Source organism: Oreochromis aureus, linkage group 20, assembly GCF_013358895.1.
Source record: "Oreochromis aureus strain Israel breed Guangdong linkage group 20, ZZ_aureus, whole genome shotgun sequence".
NCBI classification, from domain to species: Eukaryota; Metazoa; Chordata; class Actinopteri; order Cichliformes; family Cichlidae; genus Oreochromis; species Oreochromis aureus.
The window spans coordinates 28,785,490-28,811,296 of NC_052961.1; the positions used below are offsets into that span (position 1 = coordinate 28,785,490).

The following is a 25,807-nucleotide window of genomic DNA, read 5'->3' on the forward strand; positions in this document are numbered from 1 at the left end:
TGAGCTGATTTTATTTTACTCTCAGCCTGAATGTCTTTCACTGGCAGCTCTCCATTCAAACTACGAAAGAACAAAGAAACTGTGTTATTTTTTCTAGATCATTACAAAGGTGAAGAAAGTTTCTCTTGCTGTTTCTGAGCTTTACCATTCACCTGAGACCATGATATTCCTCAGACCTTCACTGTTCGTGTGTACATATATGTATATATATATATATAAATATATATCGCTGAATTGATCTTAATAGTGGAAAAACAAAACTCACCTCCTCGCCCTAAGGGTAGTTCAGCCAGGGTGAAGTGACTTCTGGTGCTGTAAGTTCATGACTTATAAAAAGACTGAAAATGTATTCAATGGCATTCAGCATTTTCAGTGAATCCAATTAGAGTAATGTTAATTTCATCATACAAACAGCAAAGATAGAAGTTAAGTGAAAAGTTTAAAAAGTCTTTTATTGACTTGTCAAAGTCCCTGATCATGAAAATACAAAGAAGATGAAGCTTTTCTCTTAGATGTTTTAAAGAACGGAGAACCTCCCCTTCATACACCCCCCTCTTGCCCCTCCCATGTAGTTCATCTGCAACTGAAGCACGCTTGCAAAATGTAGATTTCTCCAGTTTGTGTAATTAATTTAAAGATAACACTGTGGCAAACTTGGAAAAGCTGCTTATACACGTGTCCCTGGCCAGGGAGTTATCCATCAATTTGTAATGCCTGGAGAACTCTGAAGTAATTCTCTGTGCTTGGATAGAACTATAAGAATAGCACACACACACACACACAGAGCGCAGAGATTTCTGAGCAAGGTAATCATCACTTTAAGACATTCTGTCCATTTGCTGTCTCAGTAGAGCTTAGCTTGGCTTGAAAATTGGTCTGTCTGGTGTAGGAGCAGTGCCCAGCAGCCTCTACTCCGTCAACCAAGTAACATTTTATTTTTGTCAGTGGTCCAACTCATTTGGATAGTCAAATAAAAAAAGAACAAAAAAAATTGGCTTCAAACAGGGTGTGAGAGTGTTAACCTCACATTGTACATTCGGGCATGGCTGTGAGTTCTCTGTTTAATTATTGTGACTGCCTCTAAAGTGGTTATTTTCAGGTACACGCGAGGATAAGCTATCTACAAATGGCCAGTGTTGTCAATTTCACGGCGAGAACAGTCTTGATGTTTCATTATTTAATGGGTTGACTGCTATGAAATTAGCAGAGAACATTCATGCTCACAGTCAGAAGAAGTCTTTAGATTTTGCCCATTACGTGAAAAAAATCAATAAGTTGTTTTATGGTGCTCTCATATCTCGGAGCCTCTGACTCGTGTGTTTGTTATTTTGCAGTTATGGCTAGCCAAATAGAAGATGCTCTTTTAACTGATTTTTTTTTTCTGCATGATCCCTATAAGGCACTTTCATCAAGAGAACTCTGTCATGCTGTATTAAAACTGAAAAAGCATTCTAGCCGGCTGCTTTTAAAGCACTAAAAACTTTCCTGACATTTTAAATGAGAATATTAAACTCTTTAGTGGAACACAAAGCCAAAAGGTAAAAAAAAAATCTCTCTTTGCAAACAACAGCCAGCCTGTCGTTTTCACCTTTGAACACCAGTTGCTCCTCTGTAATAAGTTCATTACTGACTCATTATGCTAATGTGATGTACTTTATCCTCACTGCTGTGTTTGGCAGGCCAGTTGGCGGTGGGAACCTGCGAGATAGTGATGCTCAACAGAGACAGCAGTGTTCCCAGGCGGACCATCGCCAGGCAGACAGCCCGCTGCGCCTGCAGGAGAGGCCAGATCGCCGGCACCACCAGGGCGAGGCCGGCCTGCGTAGATGGTGAGTTCAGTGACTTCTCTAGCCCAATGGAGAACAAATATTAGAGAACGTAGCTGGAATGATTCAGTACAGCGGGACAAGAAGTCACTTTGGCAAGCCACTGAATCGGCTGGTGTGCTATAAACATAGAAACAATCTAGTTAAAAAGTGTAATTGATGAAAAAAAGTTAAAAGTAATTTCAATATTTCTGTAACACAATGGATTTTTCCCCCTATGTTTGAAGAAAAACTATTCGTATGAGATCATTTGCACCTGTATTTCACCTATAACAATTATATTGCAGTCAGCATGTCAAAACCTTTTAATGTTTCCCTATATGAAGCCTGTTGTATGCAACTCCACCTTTACCACCATAATTCAAACAGCTGTAGTTCAATTAAACTATTAAAGTAGAAATATTCTCTGAGCATTTAGCTGTTTTTTTTTTTATTTTAAGACTTTTTTAGGGAAGTGTTTTTCATCAAGAGTTAAGGATCAAGTCTCCTGGCACACTTGTGTGCTACATATGATCACTAGCGGATGGTTAGCTTGGCTTAGACCACCAGCAGAGTCTCCAGGATGTACAGGGAATAATCTCTTGTAAAACATGATTATGTTATTTCTATAGTTGTGGTAATAATGAACCTCAGAGATGCCTGCAGGCAGGGTTTAGTTTTCTTTGTACAGAGCAGCTAGCAGATTTTTTCCAGTCTTTTTGTTAACCTACACTAGCTGGCTGCTAGCAGTGGCTTCATATTTAATTGACCAAGTAGTGTCAAACTTTTTACTCTTTTCGAGTGTGGGATCTCAGTCTGTGTTTCTGAAATAGGTGGGAAAAAGTGGGAACCCTAGTCATGTATTTACCTTTGTACATTTTTTGCAGTAATGCAGGAGTGGAGAACAATGAAGTATTTGAATAAATCTCATGACAAAAAAAACTTAAAAGGAGACGGGATGAAATATTTGATAGTTTTTAATGTATGTAATTGCATTGTAATTTCACAAATCTAGGAGTGCTCTCTGGATGCTCTGGTCCCATTGAGAAAAGCTGAATAATACACTGTAAAATAAAAGTAAACACCAAAATTAAAGTAGTGACATAAATATTGAAAAAAGAACATTTCAGTTAATGGAAATAAAAAACAAAACTAAATTAAACTACATGATGCATTATTTATATGCCAAATCACAACAACAGTCAATTCAAGACTAGCAATCAGACGACCTCCTGTGAGGAAGCACTTGGCGAGTGTGGGAAGAAAAAACTCCCTTTTAAGATGAAGAAATCTCCAGCAGAACCAGGCTCAGCGAGGGGCAGGCATCTGCTGTGACTGGTTGGAGATGAGACAGGGAGACAGGACAAAAACAGCTGTGGAAAAGAGCCAGAGATGAATAATAACTAATGACTAAACGTAGAGTGGTGTATAAACACATGGAGAGTGAGCCCACAGCAGTCTAGGCCTATTACAGCATAACTAAGGGAGAGTACAGGGTCACCTGACCCAGCCTTAATTATAAACACATAGAAATTTAAGGTTAATCTTAAAAGTAGAGTGTGTCTGTCTCCCAAATCCACACTGGGAGCTGGTTCCCCAGAAGAACTAACTACGGAAAATAACACTATTTAAAATAAATTAGCAACAAGTGTTTTTCATTTGATACTTTCTTGCTTTGGTCAAATTTCCAAAGCAAGGAAGCTTTGATACATATCTTTACTGGAACTGAGATATCTGAAACTAAACTCTAAACAAAACCGATCTGCAAACAAATTGAAAAAAAAAATCAACCTCAGGTTAAAATATCGCCAAGACCAATAATACATGCGATAAGAACACGTGGAATCATTTCCTCTGCCACAACAGCATCTACAGACCTTTTTCATGGCAGACATTTTGACATAACAGGAACATCATGACAAATTATAAGAGGAAAAGCACAGGTGTAACTATTAACAATAATGTCTCTGTTCCATTAGGAGTCCCATTTCAGTGAAGCAAAATGCACAATACCGCAGCCCTGCATCGGCTACTCCTGAGTGGAATGCAGTTGCTATTTTCTGTCTGTCCGCCTGTGTCGTGACTTCCAAATGTGCTGCTGGACAAACCTGCTGTTGCAGGAACTACGGGACCACTATGTCGGTCTCACTGTCCTGTCTTTGGACAGTCTTTGTCGAGATGGTAGCGTCGTAACCATGCACTATGCAGTCATGAAACTTTACCATCCCAAGGAGAATGGAAGAAAACAGGACAAAGAGTCATTAGCCACTTTACAGCCAAGTTATTTATGTCAAAAATATCCTTATGCAAAGCAGCATCATCTCCCCCGTTCGACACTGGGTAAAAAGCCAGACTTCAACAACAACATCAGAGCACAACCTGTCCTCAATAAGTCCAATGAACAAAATGTATTGGCTTCCTTCTCTCTCCATTAAAAGTAAGTGCCGATGTAATTTGGTTGTTTAACCAGCCAATCGATAATCACTTTGCATGTCTGACTTTTTGATGCCTTTTAGACTGTTTTACTCCTAACTGTGTGATTGGTTGTCTGCATTAGGCCTCCTTCAGTCAGCCACTGTGACATCAGCAAATTAGTAATTGCTTTGTGCCTCCTTCGTTGTCTCCAGCGTGTATTGGGTTGAATTTTCCTCCTCCTTTTCCTCCTCCACCTGGGTTTTTTTTTTTTTAAATAAAGATCACTTGTAATGGAGACTGCAGTGTTCATCCACTTTGTAGATAAGATTTTATACTTTAGAGCCCCTCTCTCTGAGCCGTTGGACAGTATCTAGCTAAGGGTGATAAGAACGAAGGATGGGAGGGGTGTGATTGGAGCTCACAATATCACAATCAGATGCACCATTAGTTCCATCATGTGATGACTCATGTTGGCCTTAATCTAATATCCCTGACACCAGAGCCCCACAGTCCATGTCATCCTCTCCGCATGCTGCTTTTAACCACCTCTCCCTCTCCGCAGACATTTTTCCATAACACTCAACAGATGCTAATTAATTTACAGAGCACTATGATTACAGCAGCAGGAAATTGATTATTACTGGCTTCCTGCCGCACCACACCCTACGCTCCATTAATAGCCAGCGCATTAAAGTTGGGACCTGTTGCTTGCAGGGTCATATTAAGATTTTCTGCTGACAGCTGAACTTGTCAGTCGTTGCCAGGATTTTAAATGGAATTTGTGTGTATTGCACCAAAATGCAGTGGATTTAATGATGCCTGTGCTCACATATCCTCTCTAACCTTTTAGCTGAGAGCATATTCATTTACATTCACTTTAATGGCCCTTCCCATAAATCCTCTTTTGCCCTTCTAAACACATAAACAATTCACAGACTTATAAATAGGTTTATTATTTCTGTATCTCACCAAGGCTGGGGAACACTCTTTCAGTGTTCCACTTTCTTCCTGATCAGTTTTATGTAACACTTTCACAGCTGCAGAAGAAGTGGATCACTGCCCTTTTGTGATCCTGTGATAGAACAGTGACCTTTAATGAAAGTGGAACCGCCACTGACTCTCTGTCTGTGGCATGTAAACAAAGGCGAGCGAGCCTGCCTGATATGGGGTGTTTACAGCTATGACTAATTTTGGAAACATATGGTGAACGGAGCACAAAATCTCATTTGTTTTTCAGGTTAAAGAGTAACTTAAACAAATTCCTTTTTGTGACGGAGAGCTGTGGTTTATATGCATGTCCATATGGTGTTTCTTTTGTGTGCTCGAAGACAAGCACTCAGCTGCACGGCTGAGCGTTTTTTGCCTGGGAGCTGCAGGATGTCAGTGCAGTTTCAAACACAACAAGACTAAGGAACCAATCCCGTGGATGCGGCTTGTTAGAACTGAAAATCGGGAACAAGGTTTATCCGACATTGGCGCATTTTTAGCTGCTTGATTACGTAGTCACATCAGGAGCTTGTGCTATTTATGTGTGCTCCTTCCTTTTTTTTCCTATCCTCTGCTCTCTGTTTCAACATTTGTGTGTCATGGCCTGTGTACTGTGGTGAAACAGACACACACAGAACAGAGAAATTGAGAGGCAGGTTGCCCGACTTGATTTCAACTAGTTATGTTACTGTAAGTGCAATAAAAGTGTTAATAACTCTAAAGTTGTGCTTGTGATAACAACTGGCCTTTTTAGTGCACTCTTTATGACTGAACCTGCCGATGGACAAGTTAAGCACTGTTTTCTGATATCTGGCCAGATGCGCTGTGTCCTCCTTCGTCCTGCAAGAGAACTCATGAGTGGAGCTCTCACATCCAGAGAGAGAGTGGAAGCACGTTGCAGACAAGTAGCTAAGAGAGGATATGGCTTTAATTTCTCTGTATTTGTGGATCCGCATTTGAATGAGGCCCCTAAATGAGACAAAGGTGTGCATTTGGGTGTTACAGATTGGATGTTACAGTTTGTAACACAAAGAGGTCTCCTTGTCTTACAAAGTGAGGACACTGTTGCGAATTGCTTGCTCATAAAGGATCATCGGCTCGTTGGCTTTCTCTCTGTATTATTGTAAAGTCTTTAGCTTACAATACAAAGCACCTTGAGATGGCTTTTGTTGTCAACGGGTGGCACATACTCTAGTTAAAACTGGATTGAACTGAATATGTAACTATTCATTTATAAAGCGGTAGAAGGATCAAGAGCATGCTCATACATAATACCTGCAGCTATTAAATGCTGAGACCAAGGATTGAAAAATTAAGATGTGTGCTGACTTATGATTACCAAATAACTGCAACATCCCTGTTTCACTTCTAGGGGGATATATTTTTGCCACGTCATAGTCCTCTCTAGTTCCCCCGGTTTCTGCAGCTGGGTCTACATGTTCAATATCTAATAAGAAATATGGAAGGTTATTTTTGGTGGGGAATAACTTGTCTTTTGGAGGTAATAGAGCATTTTTGTAAAGGTGTGAGTCACAGATGCAACAGTGTCAAATCCTATTATATCTCCACAATCTGCACGGTCCACCTTTATTTCCAGTAGTGTGATTAAAGCTAGTAAAGATGTCAGATCTTAGGATAGCAAAACTTTAGCTGTTAGTATACAAATGATCTATTATGAATTAGAAGGCGTAAAATACCCAAAGATACTGCAGACATTAGGCGACTGATATAACAAAGGCCGGTTCATCTACCAGGATATCCATAAGCTAGAGCAGCTCAATGATCAGCACCATGGACAGCGATCAAGGAAGCTTTATTGAGTGAATTCAGACTTTAGATATGTCCTTTACAAACATCTACATAACTGGTTTTGGAGATGTAGTGTTTTAACACTGGAAAATTAACAGTTGAATACACTCAACAGAGTATAGAAGTAAAACCCTTTGATTTTCAACTGAGGTAGAATGATGTTCCAACATTTCCATTGTCAGCTATGGTGAGTGGTAATGTGATTACAGTCAGAACTGAAGCTTTGATAAACATCCATTTTTACCCAAAAGGTATGACCAGTGTGGAGGGTTATTCGTATTTGTTTATGTTTATCTGTTACTGGATTTTCCAAGAACAGATGCTTGTCAGCTTTGGTTGCTGTGGACAGAACTTTGGGAGATTGACTTTTCACACTACACACTGATAAAGTGCACAGTTTGACATTTGACCCCGTGAGCAGCTGACCTTTTGGAGTGTATACGTGCACTGTGAGCGCAGATTGGATAAAGTCATCGGCAGAGTTATAATCACCACGAAAAGCTCTGGGATTTGAGGGCCTTTACTGTTTCCTGTAATGAATCGAAACTAAAATCCAAGGCTTAGTCTGATGTAACCTCTGAGACATTTTCAAAGTTACTACAATCTGCAGCTGATGGCTTAACAGAGGCAATTGGACAATTCTTCTTATCTCCCCTGCCGTCCTGCTTGTATTCTGCCTTCAGTAATTACATAACGACAAAACTATCTAAGCCTCAAAGTGAATAAAGTCTGTTGTTACCTGTGAATTTATGAATTGATTAGACGGTAGCTGCATTGCTTATGCAGTATGACATATTACCGAGTTGTTCCTCCTGTTTTTTTTATTTTATTTCACTGAACATGTTGCAGCAAGGGCAGTGTCTTTTTTTCTGCAAGTTACTTCTTTTGTTACTCTTTTTTTAGGCGTATTTCAAGCTTTTTTGCCCTCTTTTTGTGCTGCTGTATGTCAGGGTTGTGCAGGTTTAGTCTGCACACTGTACACAGGAGGATTATGTGCTTTTCCTTGCTTGTCTCCCTGCTCTCACTCTAATCTGCTCCCCGAGTCTCTCCTGCTCCCTTTCTCTGCTTGGCCCGTTGTTGCCATGCCACCACATCACACGGTAATCGTATGAAGCTCGATGGCCACCATGATAAGAGGCTGCAGGGAGACCGTTTATATGCCGGGTTCAAGCTTCTCGTTTCGTGCTCAGTCAAAGCGTTATTGACAATAAACGGGCAAAAGAAGTGCTTTGGAAGAAGCATCAAAACAAAACAAAAGCAGAGTTTTTTTCATATTTATATTGCAGACGCATAGCCGAGAGGATTAGATGTACTCTTTATTTTAACTGCAGACAGAGCCAGGCCCTCGTTTTAAACAAGCGTGACTTTGAAAAATATGTTTGCTTCTGATCTGACATTCATTTGCTAGTGTTGTCAGCGTTGTTTGCTCGCAGTGCTAACAGCACTTCCTTCCATATTTACCTCATCTTGATCATTTTAATATTTATTGAATGTATATTTCATAGCAGCAGTTTCATGAGCAATTTCATCTTTCATATGGAACACAGCCATGTCTTATGCATGCCTATTCAGTGTTGCATATGCACAAAAGAAACCCCTATTGAATATGTAAAGTTATTTTTAATTGAATTGAATTTGTTGCTCTTGTTTTTTTTTCTTTTTGTTTAGGAGAAATATTTTTATTCACCAAGGAGTTCAAATGTTTCTTTTATTTGCAATTGCAATTTAAAAAAAAAAGGATGTGCTGATGTTTTACATTAAAAGCCCTCTATGAAGATCAAAGAGTAAAAACACCTTTTCCTGAAAGATTTTTATTTAATGGCTTCTAGAATAATTCATGGAAATGGAGTCGCCCTGCAATCTACAAGCGTTTGAATGCTAGTGTGTCTAAGTGCGCAATTTACTACCTTTGAATGAACTTTCTATGGAACGTTGCTTTCAACAGTGATGCCAAGAAAATCAGAAAGATTCGGTGCAGTGACAAAATTCAGCTTTAGAAAAAGACAGAAAGCTAATGACAAGTGATAAAAAGTCTTGTTGTATCACTGTTGCACTTGTAACTTTGATAGTTGCCCCTGTGTAGTTAAAGGAGTGTAAATTGTCAGTTCAGTTCAATTTTATTTTATTTATACAGCACCAGATCACAACAACAGTCAACTCAAGGCACTTCATATTGTAAGGTAGACCCTACAATAATATGGAACAGGTACTTTCTGAAAATACAATATTTGGCATCTGGTTAATTTTGACCCTCTGTAATTGACCAATAGTTTGTTGCTCATGAAAAGCCAGTTGATTAATGGATTAACCCAGATTGTATTTATGAAGTGAATTCAAAGGTTTTGAAAAAAAAAAAAAGTATTCATCCATTATTTGTTTTTTTTATGGTACAACTCTACAGATGGCTTATTGATTTCTGATCAGTGGAGCCTAAACTTCCCATCTGTGTCAACAACCACAAATAAAACACTACCAACCAGAAACGCAAAGCAAGCCCCCCCCAAAAAACTGCAACAGGAAACTAACTGGATTCTCAACAAACACAATATATGATTATGTGTGGATACATTTTGTAGGCGGGCTGATCATCAGCCCATCAGGCCCATGCTGTCAGGATAATGTTGCAAATTGATCCATGACTGAAGTTTAATTAACATGAGCCCGAAAACCCGTAAAAACCTGTTACAGTGTTTTTGGTGCCCAGCTTTAATGACTGGCTATAATCTTGTAGGGTGCTTACTGCTGCATAAGAATCATCAGTATTAGTTCCATTATTCCATTTCAAAAGATGCCCTTAATTAATTGTTCTAGCGATTCATTCTTCGCTTTGTTTTTTTTCTTCGATGCAATTAATCCTTTGGTGTGTCCTTGGTGAGAAAGTGTCTCTCTCTTCATCTGAATACATTTTAAATGAGCTGCCTGTGGCTTGAGTATAAATTTGATGTTATTTTTTGCTCTTCTGCGGTGGCAGAATTTCATCAGATTAACAGCGCGTCTGGTTTAGACGTCGCCGTTGTGCCTCCTGCCCTGCTCTGAGTCTCGTCTGGCAGTGTTGTGTTGCGCTGGGCAGGGCTTGGCACCGTGCGCAGGGGGGACAGATGGTCTTACGTGTGATCTAGTTGGAGGTCCAGAGCCGTACCCCAACAGGGACCCTGGCAGCTGATAAGCCTGGCTTGACGTCCGCGGTCCCTGGGTGGGACTCCGACAGCGACTGCGACACGACGGGCCACCCAGGTGTCGGCCAGACAGACAGAGACACTCTCCCCCTCTCTTCCAGCCACCACAGCCAGCTGTTTCATCTCTGCTGTTACCATAACAAACAGGAAAACATTACAAAACAGGCCTGAAAATCTGTTCAAACACCATGATAAAATTATAATGCCAAGATAGCCACAATATTTCCAGCAATTTGCACCAGTTGAGTAACCCAACAAGCCAGGTTTATTATACCCACAGCATGTAAAGCATACTGAAGGGTGAAATCAAGCAGCAGACAGATATTTTCAGACAGCTTTAGCACAGAAGCTTAAATTCTGCTCTGGATACTGTTGATGTGTGTGGGTGGTTGTAACGTCTAAGCTTTTTAATGTGTCTACAATTGTGCGTGCCAGCATTTTGGGAGCGATAGGTTTGATGGATGGAGACAGGCTGAAGCCGAACTGCAGAGCTGCCGTTTTGTTGCCGCTCGTGTTATTCATGATGTTGTCGTGCATGAGGTTATCACAGCAATGCTCTCATCCCACCCTAACGCCGTGTGACCAATCCGCGGCTCTCAGCACCAGGAGACTCATCAAGTCATCATAGATCAACTCATGTTGTCATGGATGGCATTGAAAAAGTAACAAGGGCAAGCTATCGGGTGCCCGGATAGTACGGCAGGAGCTGAAAACTGCATTTATTTTAGCCGACCTGCGTGACTCTGGGCTGGCTGGCCTGATGCACTCCACGGTTAGTCAGCACTCCCGCCGCTTTGCCAGCTCAGCTTTTATTCCTTGCCCTGGAAATTGAGTTTTGCTGGCCCTGTAATGTACTCAAAACTACATCTGCAACTGACTGATAAATCTACGCTTTGTTGCACCTGACGGATAGCTGTGAAAATGAAAATTCACCGCGGCACGCTGCTGTGTCAGGAGGAAGGTCACTTTAGATTTGCCTTTTCTCCACTCAGGATGATGCCAAATGACCATTTTGTCTCAGAATCCAGTCGCAAAGCTAAACTATCTTCTTAAGCTCGTTCTGTGCGATGCGACGACAGGTTTATGCATTGTTTCGTTGAACTACTGTCTCTCCCTGGCTGCATGGCAACACTATGAGAGCAGGCTTAAAAAAGCACAGCTCCTTCCACGATGAGTAAATAATATCCATTATTTGCTGAGGGAGAATGGCTTTGTATTTACACAGCAGTGATTGTGTGTGCCGTGTTACATACATGAGGGTGCTATTCGGCCAGCTTGATAAATACCACAAGACAGCAGATCTTTATTGCAGACTAGCAGTTGGGGTCTGACACTCCAAAGACCAATTTCAGACCGTTAACAAGGCCTGGACAGGAATACCTCACAGCAAAATGTCACAAGGCCTCCCTTTCCGCATCTCTTTACTCTTCCCCTTCTGCCGCTCCCCTCTCGGTTCCACCATCAGCTCTCCTCCGGACATTCAGCGAATTGTAGTTCCTCTCTTTCAATTTGCCCACCATGTTACCTCGTTCCACAATGTGCTGCCCCGGGGGATCGTGGGTAGGCAGGAGCGGTGGCCCCAGCCAGGTCCACAGAGAGCTGATAACCTTTCAGTGTTGCTTTAGCACGCTGTGTAAAGAACAATCAGTGCTTATCAACCTCGACGACAGGCGAATGTTAATTCAATGTCATGCAGTCAGGCTGCAGCGGGAGAATGGGAGCATCACTCGGTTACGCTGTGACAGCCTGACGTCTTCTGCCAACAAATAACTTTAAGAAGACTGGAGAAAGGCTTGATTTTTATTGCCTTTCTGATATGTAATCTCCTCTCTCTAATCTATCTATAAAATGCTACTGAAAACGAATCCAAGCTTTACAGAGCCCTGCAGCTGTCATTTGTGTCACAACTGCATAAAGTCTAAAAACAATAAGTCCAGCACCATAGCAATACTGACATCAGAAATAATACATTTGGCATTTGCGAGCGCCTAAAACCAAATTACAGCTGCTAGCCTGCCACTAACATGTTGACCAAATGCTTCCATAAGTGGGTTTACTGTGTAGGGAACACAGCTGCCTGTTTTAAAAGAGGCGTCTCATGTCGTTTGTAGTTTCTTTTGAGTAAAACCTGCTAGAAGCGCTCAAATAACGTCACTGTCCATTGGGGCTTAAGACTGCAAGGTTGAAAGTGTAAATCTGGGGGTGCTGAGTGCAACAACAACAACAAAAAAAGCGGCCTAACCAGACATCTGCAATCCATTTCCTTCTATTATTCACCATCGCCGCCTCAACAATTCCCAATCTGTCACTGATCTGTTAGTGTTCAATTTGCATTGTGGGTTTGTTGGCATCAGGTTTTGACAAGAAGAATGTGTAGACTGAAAAACCCATGGTGCAGCTGCATCAATTTTACTAATGCATTTGTCCATGCTAAATGAACACAGTGTTCTCCTCCCACAGTTACTGGACAACAAGACACATGTAAAAAATAAAAATATAAAATAATTTTTGAAAAAGGCCCCCCCTGTCTGTTATTACAATCTGTGTTTTGTGTGTGTTTTGACCAATTTGCAGTCATGTCATTTGTCACGTTCTAATATTGCCACAATGATCAGTGTATAAAAACTATCATCTCGTTAGGTATGCAGGCTAAAAACAAATAATTGCTATGTGTTCCTAAAATTTTGTCTACACCTGTAAAACACAACAACCACCACAGCCTCCACCTAATTAGGACCTCAGTGGGGGAAAAAGATGGATTCATCTGCTCTCTGATGATGCCAAGAAAAATGAAGATGTGTGTGTTTTGTAACAAGATCAAATTTATGGCCAAGCTGTAGCTGGACTCAACTTCTCAGAGTATAATTTAGCTTAAACAAATGAAACATTATTATGTTTTAATTTCCACCAAGAAAAAAATGTCAAAACGGGAAGGGGGGGGGGCAATCTTTCTGTGCGGTTGCAGTGAAAGCTTGCATTAGCAAGACAGTAATTTATGGACCGCCAGCTGGCCTGTAAAGGTTACTACCACAGGCAATTCTGACATGCTAGTTCAACAAGAACCTCATTAAAATACTACAGGCTTTTAGAGACATCAACATATAAGGTTACTTTTGTGTCTGGTGAGCATAAAAACTGCAGATTTGTTTGTTAAGGGGAAAAAAAGTTGACTTTTTCTGCAGTTTTTCTCTCTCGCTCTGTGAATCTGTCTCTCTGTCTAATTTACCTCTTTGACCTGATGTCTTTCTTTGCCTCCCAGCGCGAATTGTTCGCAGCCGTCAGTGGTGTGAGATGGCTCCCTGCATGGAGGGGGAGGTCTGCAGCCTCCTGTTCAACCGATCCGGCTGGACCTGCACCAGGGGCAGTGGTCGCATCAAGACCGTCACGGTAATTTACTAGACGTGACATTAATATACGCCATATGCACATAACAGCATTGCGCCTACATTTTCAGCATGAGCGAACCCCCGCCAGCCGATAGTGTCAGGTGAAGCCTGAGCCCTGGGCTACAGGGAGTATATTTCAGTCAAACAGCAGGTCAGCATCCAGGTTTCAAACACTGCATCAATAGTGGAACAAAGATGCCAGAAAATTCATGCAGCACTGCTCTCTGTGGGATCAAACTTTGAAGATTTTTTTTATATATCTTTAGGCCTCAGTCTGGTTTGTTTTACACTTTTACAGGAGTTTTGAATTTTGGTAATTCAAACTTTTGAAACACTGAAGCCTGAATCTGTAGCATATACAGTAATAGTGGTGCAAAGACGTGTTGGGAGGTCCGTAGGAAGAAAATCTCATGAAATTAGTGAAATCATCATTAGTTTTTACTGATCTGCAGCTAAGTATAAGATGTTCAGCTACAGAGCTGCTGGATCAGCCCTGTGCTGTATCACATTTGCACTGAAAGCAAGCAGTGTACCATATTACCCGGGCTACTTGTGGAAAACTTTCTTTTTCCTACATCCTGGATTATTTTATGGCTTAAACACACTAGCCAAGGCTCAGTGATCTGCTCCCAAAGCTAAAACAAATCATCTGAAGCCATTCAAATCTGAATCTGATACCAAATCGCACGAGCTAGGAACTGCAAGGGAATCACACATTTGGAACAAATGTTCTGTAGTTATTATTCTGTCTTTGTGTTTTTATGGAGAAGGTGGAAGCTGATGGAAAACGTCTGCAAATGCAAATGCAAGACAGATATATGTAATATGTAAAAATGTTGACCAAAGCATTAGGCAACGTGCAGACAGATAACATTAGTGTCTGACCTCTCTCTGACTTTGTTAGAGATGTAAATGAATACAAAACATGTTGAATTTTTAAAACCCTCAATATGGTGTCATCTGGTCCTCTGTAGGCTCCTCTCACAGTGCATCCAATGCCTCAGAGCTGCCAGTGCTGCATCGCTTACTGAGCACTGATTAATTCTCATTTGATTAAGCAGCGAAACAATGCACAAGGAGCATTCCTAGTCTCCACGAGGGTTAACTTCATATATTTTTTGTATCAGTGCAAAAGAATAATCATTATGAATGTGTTTGAAAGCAAAGAATAAAGAAAAATATCTACCCTCCAGACATTACTGCTTGTTTAGTGAGCATCAGAGTCACCATGGATACAGGTCTCTCTGTTACTGTGTGCTTCACACTATACCTCTTGGCAATTTCACACTATGTAGCTCTATGCTCCATGAAAATGGAGCAATTTTGTATTCTTTCTGTACAATTCAATGTAATGCATTTCTCTCAGCAGGTGGCCACCTTCCTGCTATGACTTGTGGAGATATGGTGTTGATAACCTGTCTTTGACAAGTCATGGAAACAAATACACTTCCTCCAAAAAACGTCAGCTGATCCCAGTTATACTGCTACATGTCCTCTATACTTTAGTTTGGAATGGTTTGCACTTCCCACGTTCATGAAAATTTTGAAGAGGGCCTAACGACTGTTGGTGACAAGCTCGGCTGGACAAGTTTTTTTTTAGTCATCTGCTCCTTGAGCAAAGAGCCAAACTGTGGTCATTAAATCTCTGAGCCAACTGGCTGACTTTATAACTCTTCTAATTTTTTTTCTGCACCACTTTTTTGCATTTACCAGTGTTACCTTGCTTGCTCGACTTTTCGCTGTCATTCCCAGGGTGTCGAATACAGATTGTGCAGATCTGTCACAGAAATCTGCACAAGTTGTCTTCTGGCATCAGCTGCAGCAGTATTAGACACCGAGGCCTAACAATCTGCCAATGCATGATAAAATCTACGGCGTTGGAGAGACAAAAGTTTGTTTGTTAGCCAAGAGACTGGAGCTTTTGTCACATATTTTGGGCATATTAATGGCTCAGTCATACTAGAGGAAAAATAGGACAGCAACCTTCTTGCCACTAGGAAAAACTGGTGGCTTTCGTCAATTTAAAAAAACAAAACAAACTGCAGTGACCCAAAGGTTGAACGTGCAACCCTCTCAACCTCTGGGCGATCGCTTATGATCACAAGGGGATTGCACAGGTTGCCTGGGGAGAGGCCAAACACCTGCTGTCTGACTCAGTCCCTCGGACTCTCAATCACTCTCAGAGTGAAGATGTGCAAATAATTGCCATTAAATTAAAAAATGCAGACAGATTCCCAACATATTGCTATCCATCTGAGTTAGTCAAGTGCAACCCTTTTTAGACAGCAACAGACTGGAAATGGTTGCAGACCTATTCCCTTTTTTCAAAGCAGCGCTTTCAAAGGCGACAAGATCATCAAGCTCTTTGCACATGATTGGCAGAATTCTGGCAGTCTCCAGCTAACGTTGTTGCCTAATGTAGCATTAGATATCTAGAAATGCTTAGCAACACTTGACAATGCTTCGGATGAAAACATGATTTTTTTGTTTTTAACTCCAAATCTTAAACTGAAAAATAGTTGTTGTTTTTTTAAATTAATAAAAACACAATTTCTGTCAGTGAGCATCAATCAAAAAAACCTTGCTTTGGACTCAGGACTTTAGTTCTGCATGTAGGAAAAGGATTTATTGTGAAAGCACAATCAAACATGAGACCGAGAGGTCCTGTGCAAGCATCCATGCGCAACAAATTGGAACTGAGACCAATCTCATTATTGGCATAAACCCATTGTGTCACAGCACCAATGCCAAAGAACAGTTTGTATGTATCTGTGAAATGCCATGTCCTTTAAGCTATCTGCATTCGACAGAACATACATGATTTCATTGGATCATTTAAATAACTGTAAGTGGTTCAATATGTTTACAAAGAAGTAGCCTCATAATTATGGACAAACAATAGTTAGATTGTACCTTCATGCCAGTAGAGTGAATACATTTTTTTAACTGCCTGATATCTGCCTCAGGAAAGATTATGTCAACAGAAAGAAACAGAGGGGTATAACTTACAGAGGCAGTGCAAGTGAAACAGCTTGGTGTTGTCAGCAAGAGATGACAAGATGGACAGAGCAGGAGAGACCGCTGTCCTTGCCGTCAGGTACAAGGCCAAAGGTCAGCCTCTGACCGGCTCTGTTGATTTTCACTCTCTCTTATCTCTCTCATTTGATGTCTCTTCATCTTGTTCGCTCCTCTGCCTCCTCCGTCCAGCAGCCCTGGGCAGCTGTGACAGATTTCACGCATGCATTCCCGCCGTGCTGTAATGTATCCTGACAGCACACTTAGGTTAGTGTTTTGCTTTTTGTACATACATATACAAAAAATGCAAATGATGTGTTCCTCTGCACATTCTTAATTAGCTGTTGCTGAGCAGATTTTTGTTGAAGAAGTTAATCTGAAGTGATGTTGGTGGGTTTCTTTTTTTTCGGGGTGGGGGGGTTGCTTGTTTGTTTTTTCTGTCTTGTATTTTTGAGGGGGCAGGGATAGGAAGGATTTGGCAGTAGAAAAGAGGAGGTATCAAGAGGTATTTGTTGTAAGACCTAAAATGGGAGGAAAGCACATTCTGGAAGATAAATGAAAATGAGAAATCTATAAAGAGGATTGATCAGGCTGGAGGGGGATAGAAGGATGAAGAGAGGGAACAGGATGGAGGACTTGGCTGCCTCTCGGCCTGCGGCCAAGCTCTGTCTCTCCACATCTGCAAGTATCTGGGAGAAGGAGAGTGCAGAGAGGAGGTTTTAATTGCGAGACAATCTGTCTTCACGTGGTTAATAATCATATTACACACTGGCATTCAGGGAGACAGTGTGGTTTTCTGAAAGGTGATAATGGCTCTTTATTCATGCTGAGGTGCACAGGTTTGATGTAGGTGGAGCTAGCAGATACAACGAAGTGACAAATCTACCTGATGGTGGCAAATTATGCAGAAAGCCGTGCATCCAATAAAAGACAATGTGGTTAGAATAATTATACATTGAAGCTGACGTTTTTTCTTTTTCATATCTAAGTCCAGTATGAAATCTCTTTCTAATAACTTATCAAATCTATATGAATTCGCTCAGCCAGCACAAGCTAGTTTCTATGGAGTGCTGCTTTCATAAATAAAAGGAAGAGAATCTAATAAAATCTCTCTGGGTGGAGTTTTGACAATGGAGACGTCAGCCTATCACTTTCGCCCAGACAAAGACATCTCAACAACTATTTGACTGATGTCAAATAATAAACTGTGCGGGCCAACACTGGAAACTCCTTTTTTTATATGAATCTACACAGTCCTCAAAAAGAATAGGACTTTTGTGTGTGTGTATGTGTACTCTGTGACCTTTCCTCTAGTTCAAATATCGGGCCCGAATGTAGATAATAAATGTTATAATCTATTCTGGACATGAGCCACCCTCAGGCCAAAATACAAACTCTGCATACCAGAAATCTAATCAAACAGGCAAATTGCCATTAATTTGATGCTGCACACTACTGCTCCCATGAGGATAAACTCCTTTTATTTTAACAACCCCATGGCCTTCCCTACTTTCAATACTTGACATTTTTGGGGCAACTAGATGTTAAAAATGTTAGTATTAGTTGTTGAGTTCTTTGTTCTTTACCTCAAATACAGTATCTAAAGAGGATATATATATATATATATATATATATATATATATATATATATATATATATATATATATATATATATATATATATATATATATATATATATATATATATATATATATATATATATATATATGTATATATCCTCGTGCATTATATAATTATTTATTATTAATAATAATGATAATGTTGAAAGAACCTTGTGATATAAAAGAAAATGCACGAATTTATGCACTAATGCTCCATATACAGTGCCTGGATGACAGACATTTTTCCGCTGTACACACACAGTGGCTTTCAGCTTAAAAGCTTTAAATCAAGGGGTTTAACAGAAGTATTACATTAACCGTTAAGAACCATTAACAGCCATTTTTAAATACACCCTGCCAGCCACCTAGCCATTTTCAAAGTCTCAAAAGAAATTGGACAAACAAAAAATATAAAGATTGTTTTCAATACTTGGATTGAAAATCCTTTGCAGGCATTGACTGACTGACGTCTCGAGCCCATGGAGACCACCAAGCACTGTGTTTCCTCCCTTGAGATGCCCTGCCAGGTCTTTACGCAACTGCTGTTGCTGCTTGATTGTGCCTCTCTTTATCTTCAGTAACTGAAAAACATGCTCCGTTGGGTTGAGATCAGGTGGCTGACGCTGTCATGGAAAAAGATCCCATTTCTCTGGCTTGAGAAACTCTTTGGTTGCTTTAGCAGTGTGGTCCAAACTTTAGACTGTCGACTTTAATTAACCAATTATTGCACTTTTATATGCTGACTGTACGTGATGCATTTTTAGAGTTGCAGTGTCAGCGTCACAGGTATAATAAAACCTTTAAAAAAAAGTCTAACTATTGTAATAAACATTAATTAAGTGATTTGTCAGTTTAACTGCAATATATAGACATTCCCATATTAGACACATGCCACTGCACCTGCAGCTCTTTATAAACACAACCACCTCCCATCACCTCAGCCTCCTCCTCACCGCCCGCCCTCTTGTGAGTGCAGCTCACGGTGGCACTGCCAGGTCACACACTCCAGCCTAACCTGCTAATGGAGTTTGCATATGCAGCCCGCTCTCCACTGCCAGGTAGCCATTAATATGAATCACTCTCTAGAGGCCCCTCCAAACAAGCTTGCAATTTGTCTTCACTAGTGAGCTGCTGAAAGGTCTACATATGATATTCTCCAAGGTGGAAAGCGCAATTCAGGAGGGCTGGGGCGGGGTGTTATGAGGTTGGTTTCATACACTTGATGGGGACACGGGGGGGTGGGGGGTGGATTTAAATTGAGGGGTTACACAAGAGCGCAGTTGTGTGCCGGGGTCTGTGCTATTGAACGGAAGCTGGAAATGTTCATAAGGTGGAAAATTGACAAGACAGCCAGGGAGAATTTAGGACAGTGAAATTAGTTTTACTCCTTTTAGGCAAGTGAGAGGCTTGTGAGATTGCATCACTTGCTCTCTGCTTGGCGAGAGCTCTGTTGAGAGCACTACTGAGCTCTAATATCAGCCTTTGCTAATGCTTTGCGTTTGCAAAGTGATGGGCTCAAGTTGAAATTCTGCATATCAGAAATGCTTCTTCGGTGCAGAAAAAAAAGATAGGACTATTTTCCTGAATATTGTTACTTCACAGGCTAGCGGGAGCTTAAAGTATGAAATGTAAGTACTTGAAATCCTGATTTGATCATAGTCAGACTGCAGACTCATGCGCATTTCGACCCACAGACAATAACTCGATGGTTGGTGGGAAAAAAATACCCAAAAAATCTTCCTACACCCACACAACAAATGCCACTGCTGGGCTAGTGTGTGGCCTGGAGGAGATTAGACCAGTCGTAGTTGGGCATTTTTTGCCAAAATGAGGGGGGTTACAAAATGAACAGCATATGCACAGACGTACACACACTGAGCGACCCAGTAGGTCAGAGAAGCTTGCATGTTTTTTTTTTAGCATTTTCTCTTTTTTTCTGCTCTGGTGGCCCTCCTCCAGCTATGTGCTCTTTGTTCCAGCGTCAGCCATGGTTTAAAAAACAGCCACCGCAGTCTGTGTAGTCCTGCCAGTGTTGCTGTAAACATAAAGACATCATAGCCAGTTAGCACTGCTGGCTTTTTGAAAGGATGCCATGACACAAAAATCTTGATTTGTACAGGAAGGAATAAGTGAAAGGTGTGCCTTTATGAGAAATAGAGCAAAGAAAAACAGGTGTTTGGCTAGAAAACATTCCAAATATGACACCAAAGGGCAAAACAAACAGATAAAACTGGATTTTTGGCACCGTGTCAGTTCAAATGTTCCCGTCCAGTTATGAAGGAGTTATGAAATTCTCACCTCTTTCATAAGAAGTGAGAAAATTACATGGACAGATGATGTAGTTCCACAGTGTCGTTATGTAACACTTGCTAGCACCTCAGTTATAAAGGCTTCAGTGTCTATGACAAAGGACCAGGCAGCCAAGTCATGTGTCGCCATGGTCACTGCTGTGCTGGCAGCCCATCTGACCAGAGACAGACTTCTAATGAGTTTGCTTCTCAAAGGCAGCCCAACACACTCCCAGGCTCTGTCAGGGACACAACTATTTCTCTGCAGCTTCTTGAAATAAATTGTTGATTAGTTGGTGAGGTTGGAGACCTGCGGTAGAGATGACAGTTCTCTGTATGGCTTGGAATCATTAGTGTAAGAGGCTAGAAAGGGATGTTGTGTCCAAATAGGAACAAACAAAAAAACAGTACAACTGAGCCTCAGGTGCACTGCCAAAAAATGTCAAAGCATGTCATCTATCTCAAATGGTGTTCTATTTTTCCCAACAGCTGGTGAAAACTAACACTGCAGAGACATCGTTTCACCTTTCCAGTGAATACAATTCTACCGAGTGTGTTTGATTTCATTCAAACCAGTGAATTATTCAAATAACATGAGAAGCAGGTGGTATTATCTCAGCCCTACAGGTAGAACATGATATACATGATAAATCTCACGATAACCACCAAAAATGAATTATCCTAATAACAGGTGGAGCTAAAGTCAGATGAATATCATTCTCCTGTGCCACAGACCCTCATTCTTGTCCCAGAATTATTATGATACAGTTATAACACACGTTTTCTGTGAGCACTGTATTCTTTCATTACCACTAACACAGAGAGTGTGTTTTATTTGAAGTCAGCCTGTCATACACCACAGCCAGAAATGCTCATAGATCACCAAAACTGAGAGTAGTACCCAAGTTATGCAATTAGTAGGTAGGCTACAAGCAGTCTGCTACATGTAGCTATCTGCACGCTTTCCCCTCAACTAGTCTAAACCACTGGACTGAATGTCTTTTCTAGCATACAGGCTAATATGACTTGCTGAGCAGTTGAAAGTTTGGTGAGCACGCTTCCAGCATAATTAGCTAACTAGTGTTAGTTAGCTAACACTAGTTCGCTAACTAACACTAGTTAGTTCTAGTTAGTTCTTTGTCTACCATATTGGACATGAGGGAAAAATGTCTGACCAATTTTCGACCTGTTCGTGGATGTTGCTAAAATTGTGCTATAGCAAGAATCTTCTTATCATTGATTTGCTTGCTTGGAGATTAGAGCGGTTGCTTGTAGTTTGCATGATAGATGCCAACTCATATGGAAACAGAGAACATTTGTCCTTCACAGTAAAAGCTGTGCCTCAAAGCTGCTTTACAGTCTATTTCTGCTTTGCATCTTGTTTTTCACAATTTTACTAATGCTCAGAGAGCAGCTGTTTACTATTTGCAGACAAGGTGGCATGTTCCGTGGAAACTGCTATCTGCTAGCAAGCAACGCAATCGAACATTTCAAGATTTTCTAGTTGAGGATTACTCATTTTTTCAGTTGGAGGCAACGACTAGGTGTTACAGACAAAGTGTGAAGGTCAGGAAGTACTGAGAGATGTCCCAACACCTTGATGTCTCTTGGTCTTGATAGGATTCACAGTAAAAAGAACATAGAAGCATTTTTTCTTTTTAAAAATAATTAATAAACCCAGACAGATACAAGACATTTTCACAGTCATTTAAGTGTAGCCTTCTTTAAAAATGTCATAGCTGTCTCTGAAGCAATAATAACACAAAGAATAAGAACAAGAACAAACCAAAAACTGCAGCTGTTTTGATATATTATAGTGAAGTGCTGTCTCTGTAGAAAAATAGAGTATATATGTGTCACACACACAAGCTGCATTACGCCATAATACTCTGTAAAGTAGTTTTCAAAAGTGAAGTAAATGCAGCAGAGCTGGCTGCTGTGCTGAAGGCTCACATTAGCTGCCTGTCTTTCATCTGTACATGTAATTACATTTTTATAAGAACTCTTTATAATCGCTTTAGTTGCTATAAAATCTTTATCAAAACAACTAGCCTTACTGCGAATAAAAGCTCTATTTCAAGAGGTCCTTCAGTGTTGGTTTAGTTTTACTTGCAGTTTCATTAGCATATAACTTTGCACTTGTATTTTATGTGATTTGATTGCATTTTTTTTAGGATATGTAAATGATTTCTTTTTTGTTTTCTTCTTTGTCGCCTCTGGAATCTCTTCAAACCGACTCACTCTCAGTGGGGCACCATCTTTAGATAAAGGTGGTTGTGATGATGGAATCTCTTTGATTAGCACTGTGACCAGCAGCATTAGCTTAGCCCAAATAAAATGCATAATAAGAGAAGTAAAGTAGGTTATTTTTTTTAATAGCAACTGCTTGTGCCAAAGGCTCCGAAGGAAACATACAGTAAAATGTTCTTCCAATAAGAGGAAATGGTCTCGGTTCTATTACAGAAAGAAAATAATGATTCAGAAAATCACAACTGGTTGTCATTAGAGAAATGTTTGCATTTTCAAACTGCACTGAAAAACCAGGCCTGGAACATTTGCAGATATTAGATATGCATGCTGCGCACCATGTCCTTCATTGCTCTGCTGGCTTTCAGTCTCATTCAGTGCCGAAATTATTTAATTTCTGTGCAGCAGCAAGTAAAATTCCAACAATAATGCAAAAACAAACTGCTGAAATCAATTCTAGTGTGCTCGCTTGAAAGAAACACGGTTTAACTTTCACTGCTTTTGTAGTAGTACTGCTGTCTGCCACAAGAAACTGTAATTTACTAAAACTATTCTTTTTAATTCACTCATAATCGAATGACAGAAACATGCCGCCGTTGTTTCTTTGATACATACATCAGACAAAAAGAGCATGGGGTCTAGCTTTTATGTTTTACTGGCCCACCTCCAGGCTTTCATACCCATTTCTGCTTGTGAATTGACGGTACTCCTGTCATATTGTATCTGACAGGCCCTCTCTGGATCATCGGGGATAACACACTGTAGCTGGGCTGCTTTGCCTTTGGATGTACATTTATAAAATGACTGATGTTCGAATGCTTGGGTGCCCCTGCCGAGCAAACGCATAGTACACAGAGGTTACACTTGATAAGCAAATATACTATTTATTTCAGTTTCATTTGCAGATTTTCTATTTATCAAGCGGAAAAGAAAAATGCGCTTCTTTGGTTTCTCCTCATCTGTTTGTCGCACGCTGTGGCACGATCATCAGTCTTGAGCAGATAGCATGGGGAGTGATGCCGAAAATGTATTGAAATAGGCTAGATTGATAGAGATGTTCAGAAAACAGAGAAACAGCTAATATATTCCCACCATTCCATTTCCTTTGCCATTTGTGTTATCATAGGTGTTGTGTTATTGCGCAGGCATTCTGCAGGACACTTCATGATCACATTCTCAGTTTATAGTGTTTCCTGTGGTATTCATTTACATGCTATAATAAAGTAACACATTGTGTTTTTGTTTTTGCCTCCTCTGGTACTTCCATTATCTATTAAAGAGTTATTTTGTCAGTTTGACTTTGCCAGGCTCATGTTGCCCCCTTCTCTTTTCAGTCCAGAGCGAATGCGGTCCCTTCTGCTGTCACTTTCAGCACACTGTACCCAGCTCCCCTATTTGAAGTTCTGTCATTGGCAAGCTTTGAACTGCCATTTGTGTTTTAGCCTGCACGCTGCCTGCCTCCAGAGTTCTGTCTGGTGTAAATTTGTCAAAGCCAAAGGGCACCAACACGGGGGTTTTGTAACAGTGATGCAGAAAAGCCCTCGCGTAGACCGGACATGCAGGCTCAGCAGCATCCCGTTTCAAAACTAGGATGTTTTGGAGCCCTTTGGATCTTTAGTGTATGTATTTTTAATAAATTGTTCAGTGCTGCAGCCCCATGATGCACCCGGCTACAAGCTAACATTTCTGTCTAATTTAAAATGCTGTAGTCATCCTCAAAACAAACCCCAGGCTTGTTTCCAGTGGTAGAAAGCAAATACAATTACTCAAATGCTGATTTAGAAGCACAGAACATTGTTTTTCAAGTACATTTGTTAATATGTTGTTAATTGTAATTAATGCATGCAGCACCATCAACCTATATAATATATAGTTTTTAGTTTTGACACTTTTTCACCAGTATATGTACTGATTCTTGCATTTAATAATTTAACATAAAGCACAATATAACGGCTTAGTAAAGCTGATGGTAAAGACTTTATATTCCAGCTGGCCTTTTTGCAAAGCATTTGAAACTTTAAATGTGTCTTATCATCTTTCTCTGGGGGCCTCATGAATTTCTTTACAGCATCAAAATCAATACACAGGCTGTTAAAATGCGCTTGATTTGTGTTCTACTTCGCACTGAACATGAATTCTGAATTTGTTTTTGTTTATTTAACATTTTCACAAATGAATACATGAATCTGTGTTCTCTGCAGCGTTTGTGTATGCCACATGGTTCAAGTCTTCCAGATCATGCCAGTTTTGTGGCTATAGCTTGTTTTGTATGAATTCAGTAAATCCAGCTTTAAAGACCAAAACTTGATTAGAAGATTTGAAAAATAGAGGGTTTTTTTCTGCAGATGGCACATCAGAAATAAAGCAGCAAACAGAAGATGCTGTTTGGTAACTAATCAGGTTTTTTTCCTCTGAGGCAGCTCTGGGTGTGATGCTCTGATGCTTCAGTACATCAGGCTCACACGATGAGTGTGAACCATCCACCCAGGTTCTTCAGTAAGCTCTGGCTATGGCTAATAACAGCAGCAGCTCCAGTGAATTCTTATGACTGGGACCTTTCTGAGGCTCCGGTTGATGAACCCAGCTAAGTCCTGTGCAGGAGTCCACTTGTTAGGAGAGACCCCTGGGGAAAGATTCTTACTTACTGCAGTGATGGCGCAGCATAGCACCTCTCTCTATAATGGCAGGCTGTGCTGTTGGTGACAATTTTGCAGCTCGAAGTGCCACCAAATATGCAGTCTCTGCATTGTTTCCCTTTGAGCACTGAGCAAACAAGCCGTCTGCCGTGCCTGCAGTGGCTTTTCGTCTCGGCTACAGAGGTTTCTGCGAGTTGCAATGCTACCTTGGCTGACAATTTTATTTTGGGTAATGCGAGGCATACTGTATCTCAAAAATACTTTGATCCTAAAATATGTTGTGTTGATGATAAGGAACGATGTTAATTGAATCCCTTAATATTATTATTTTTTTGTTGCCAATCTCCACTGGCACCCTCTCAAAGATCCACGCTGCACACCTCATTTGAACTGGGAAACTTTATCATTTATGCACAGTGCT

General features: G+C 40.6%; 1 protein-coding gene across 1 annotated transcript in view; it reads left to right on the forward strand.

Annotated features, from left to right (window-relative positions):
* The window catches only part of tafa5l (TAFA chemokine like family member 5, like), a 43,544-nt gene that overhangs the window by 11,930 nt on the left and 5,807 nt on the right, over nt 1–25,807 (forward strand). Inside the window, exons 2-3 of the mRNA XM_031736150.2 lie at nt 1,680–1,829; nt 13,452–13,579. Coding sequence (XP_031592010.1) covers nt 1,680–1,829; nt 13,452–13,579 — 278 coding nt within the window. The remainder of the gene's footprint in view (nt 1–1,679; nt 1,830–13,451; nt 13,580–25,807) is intronic.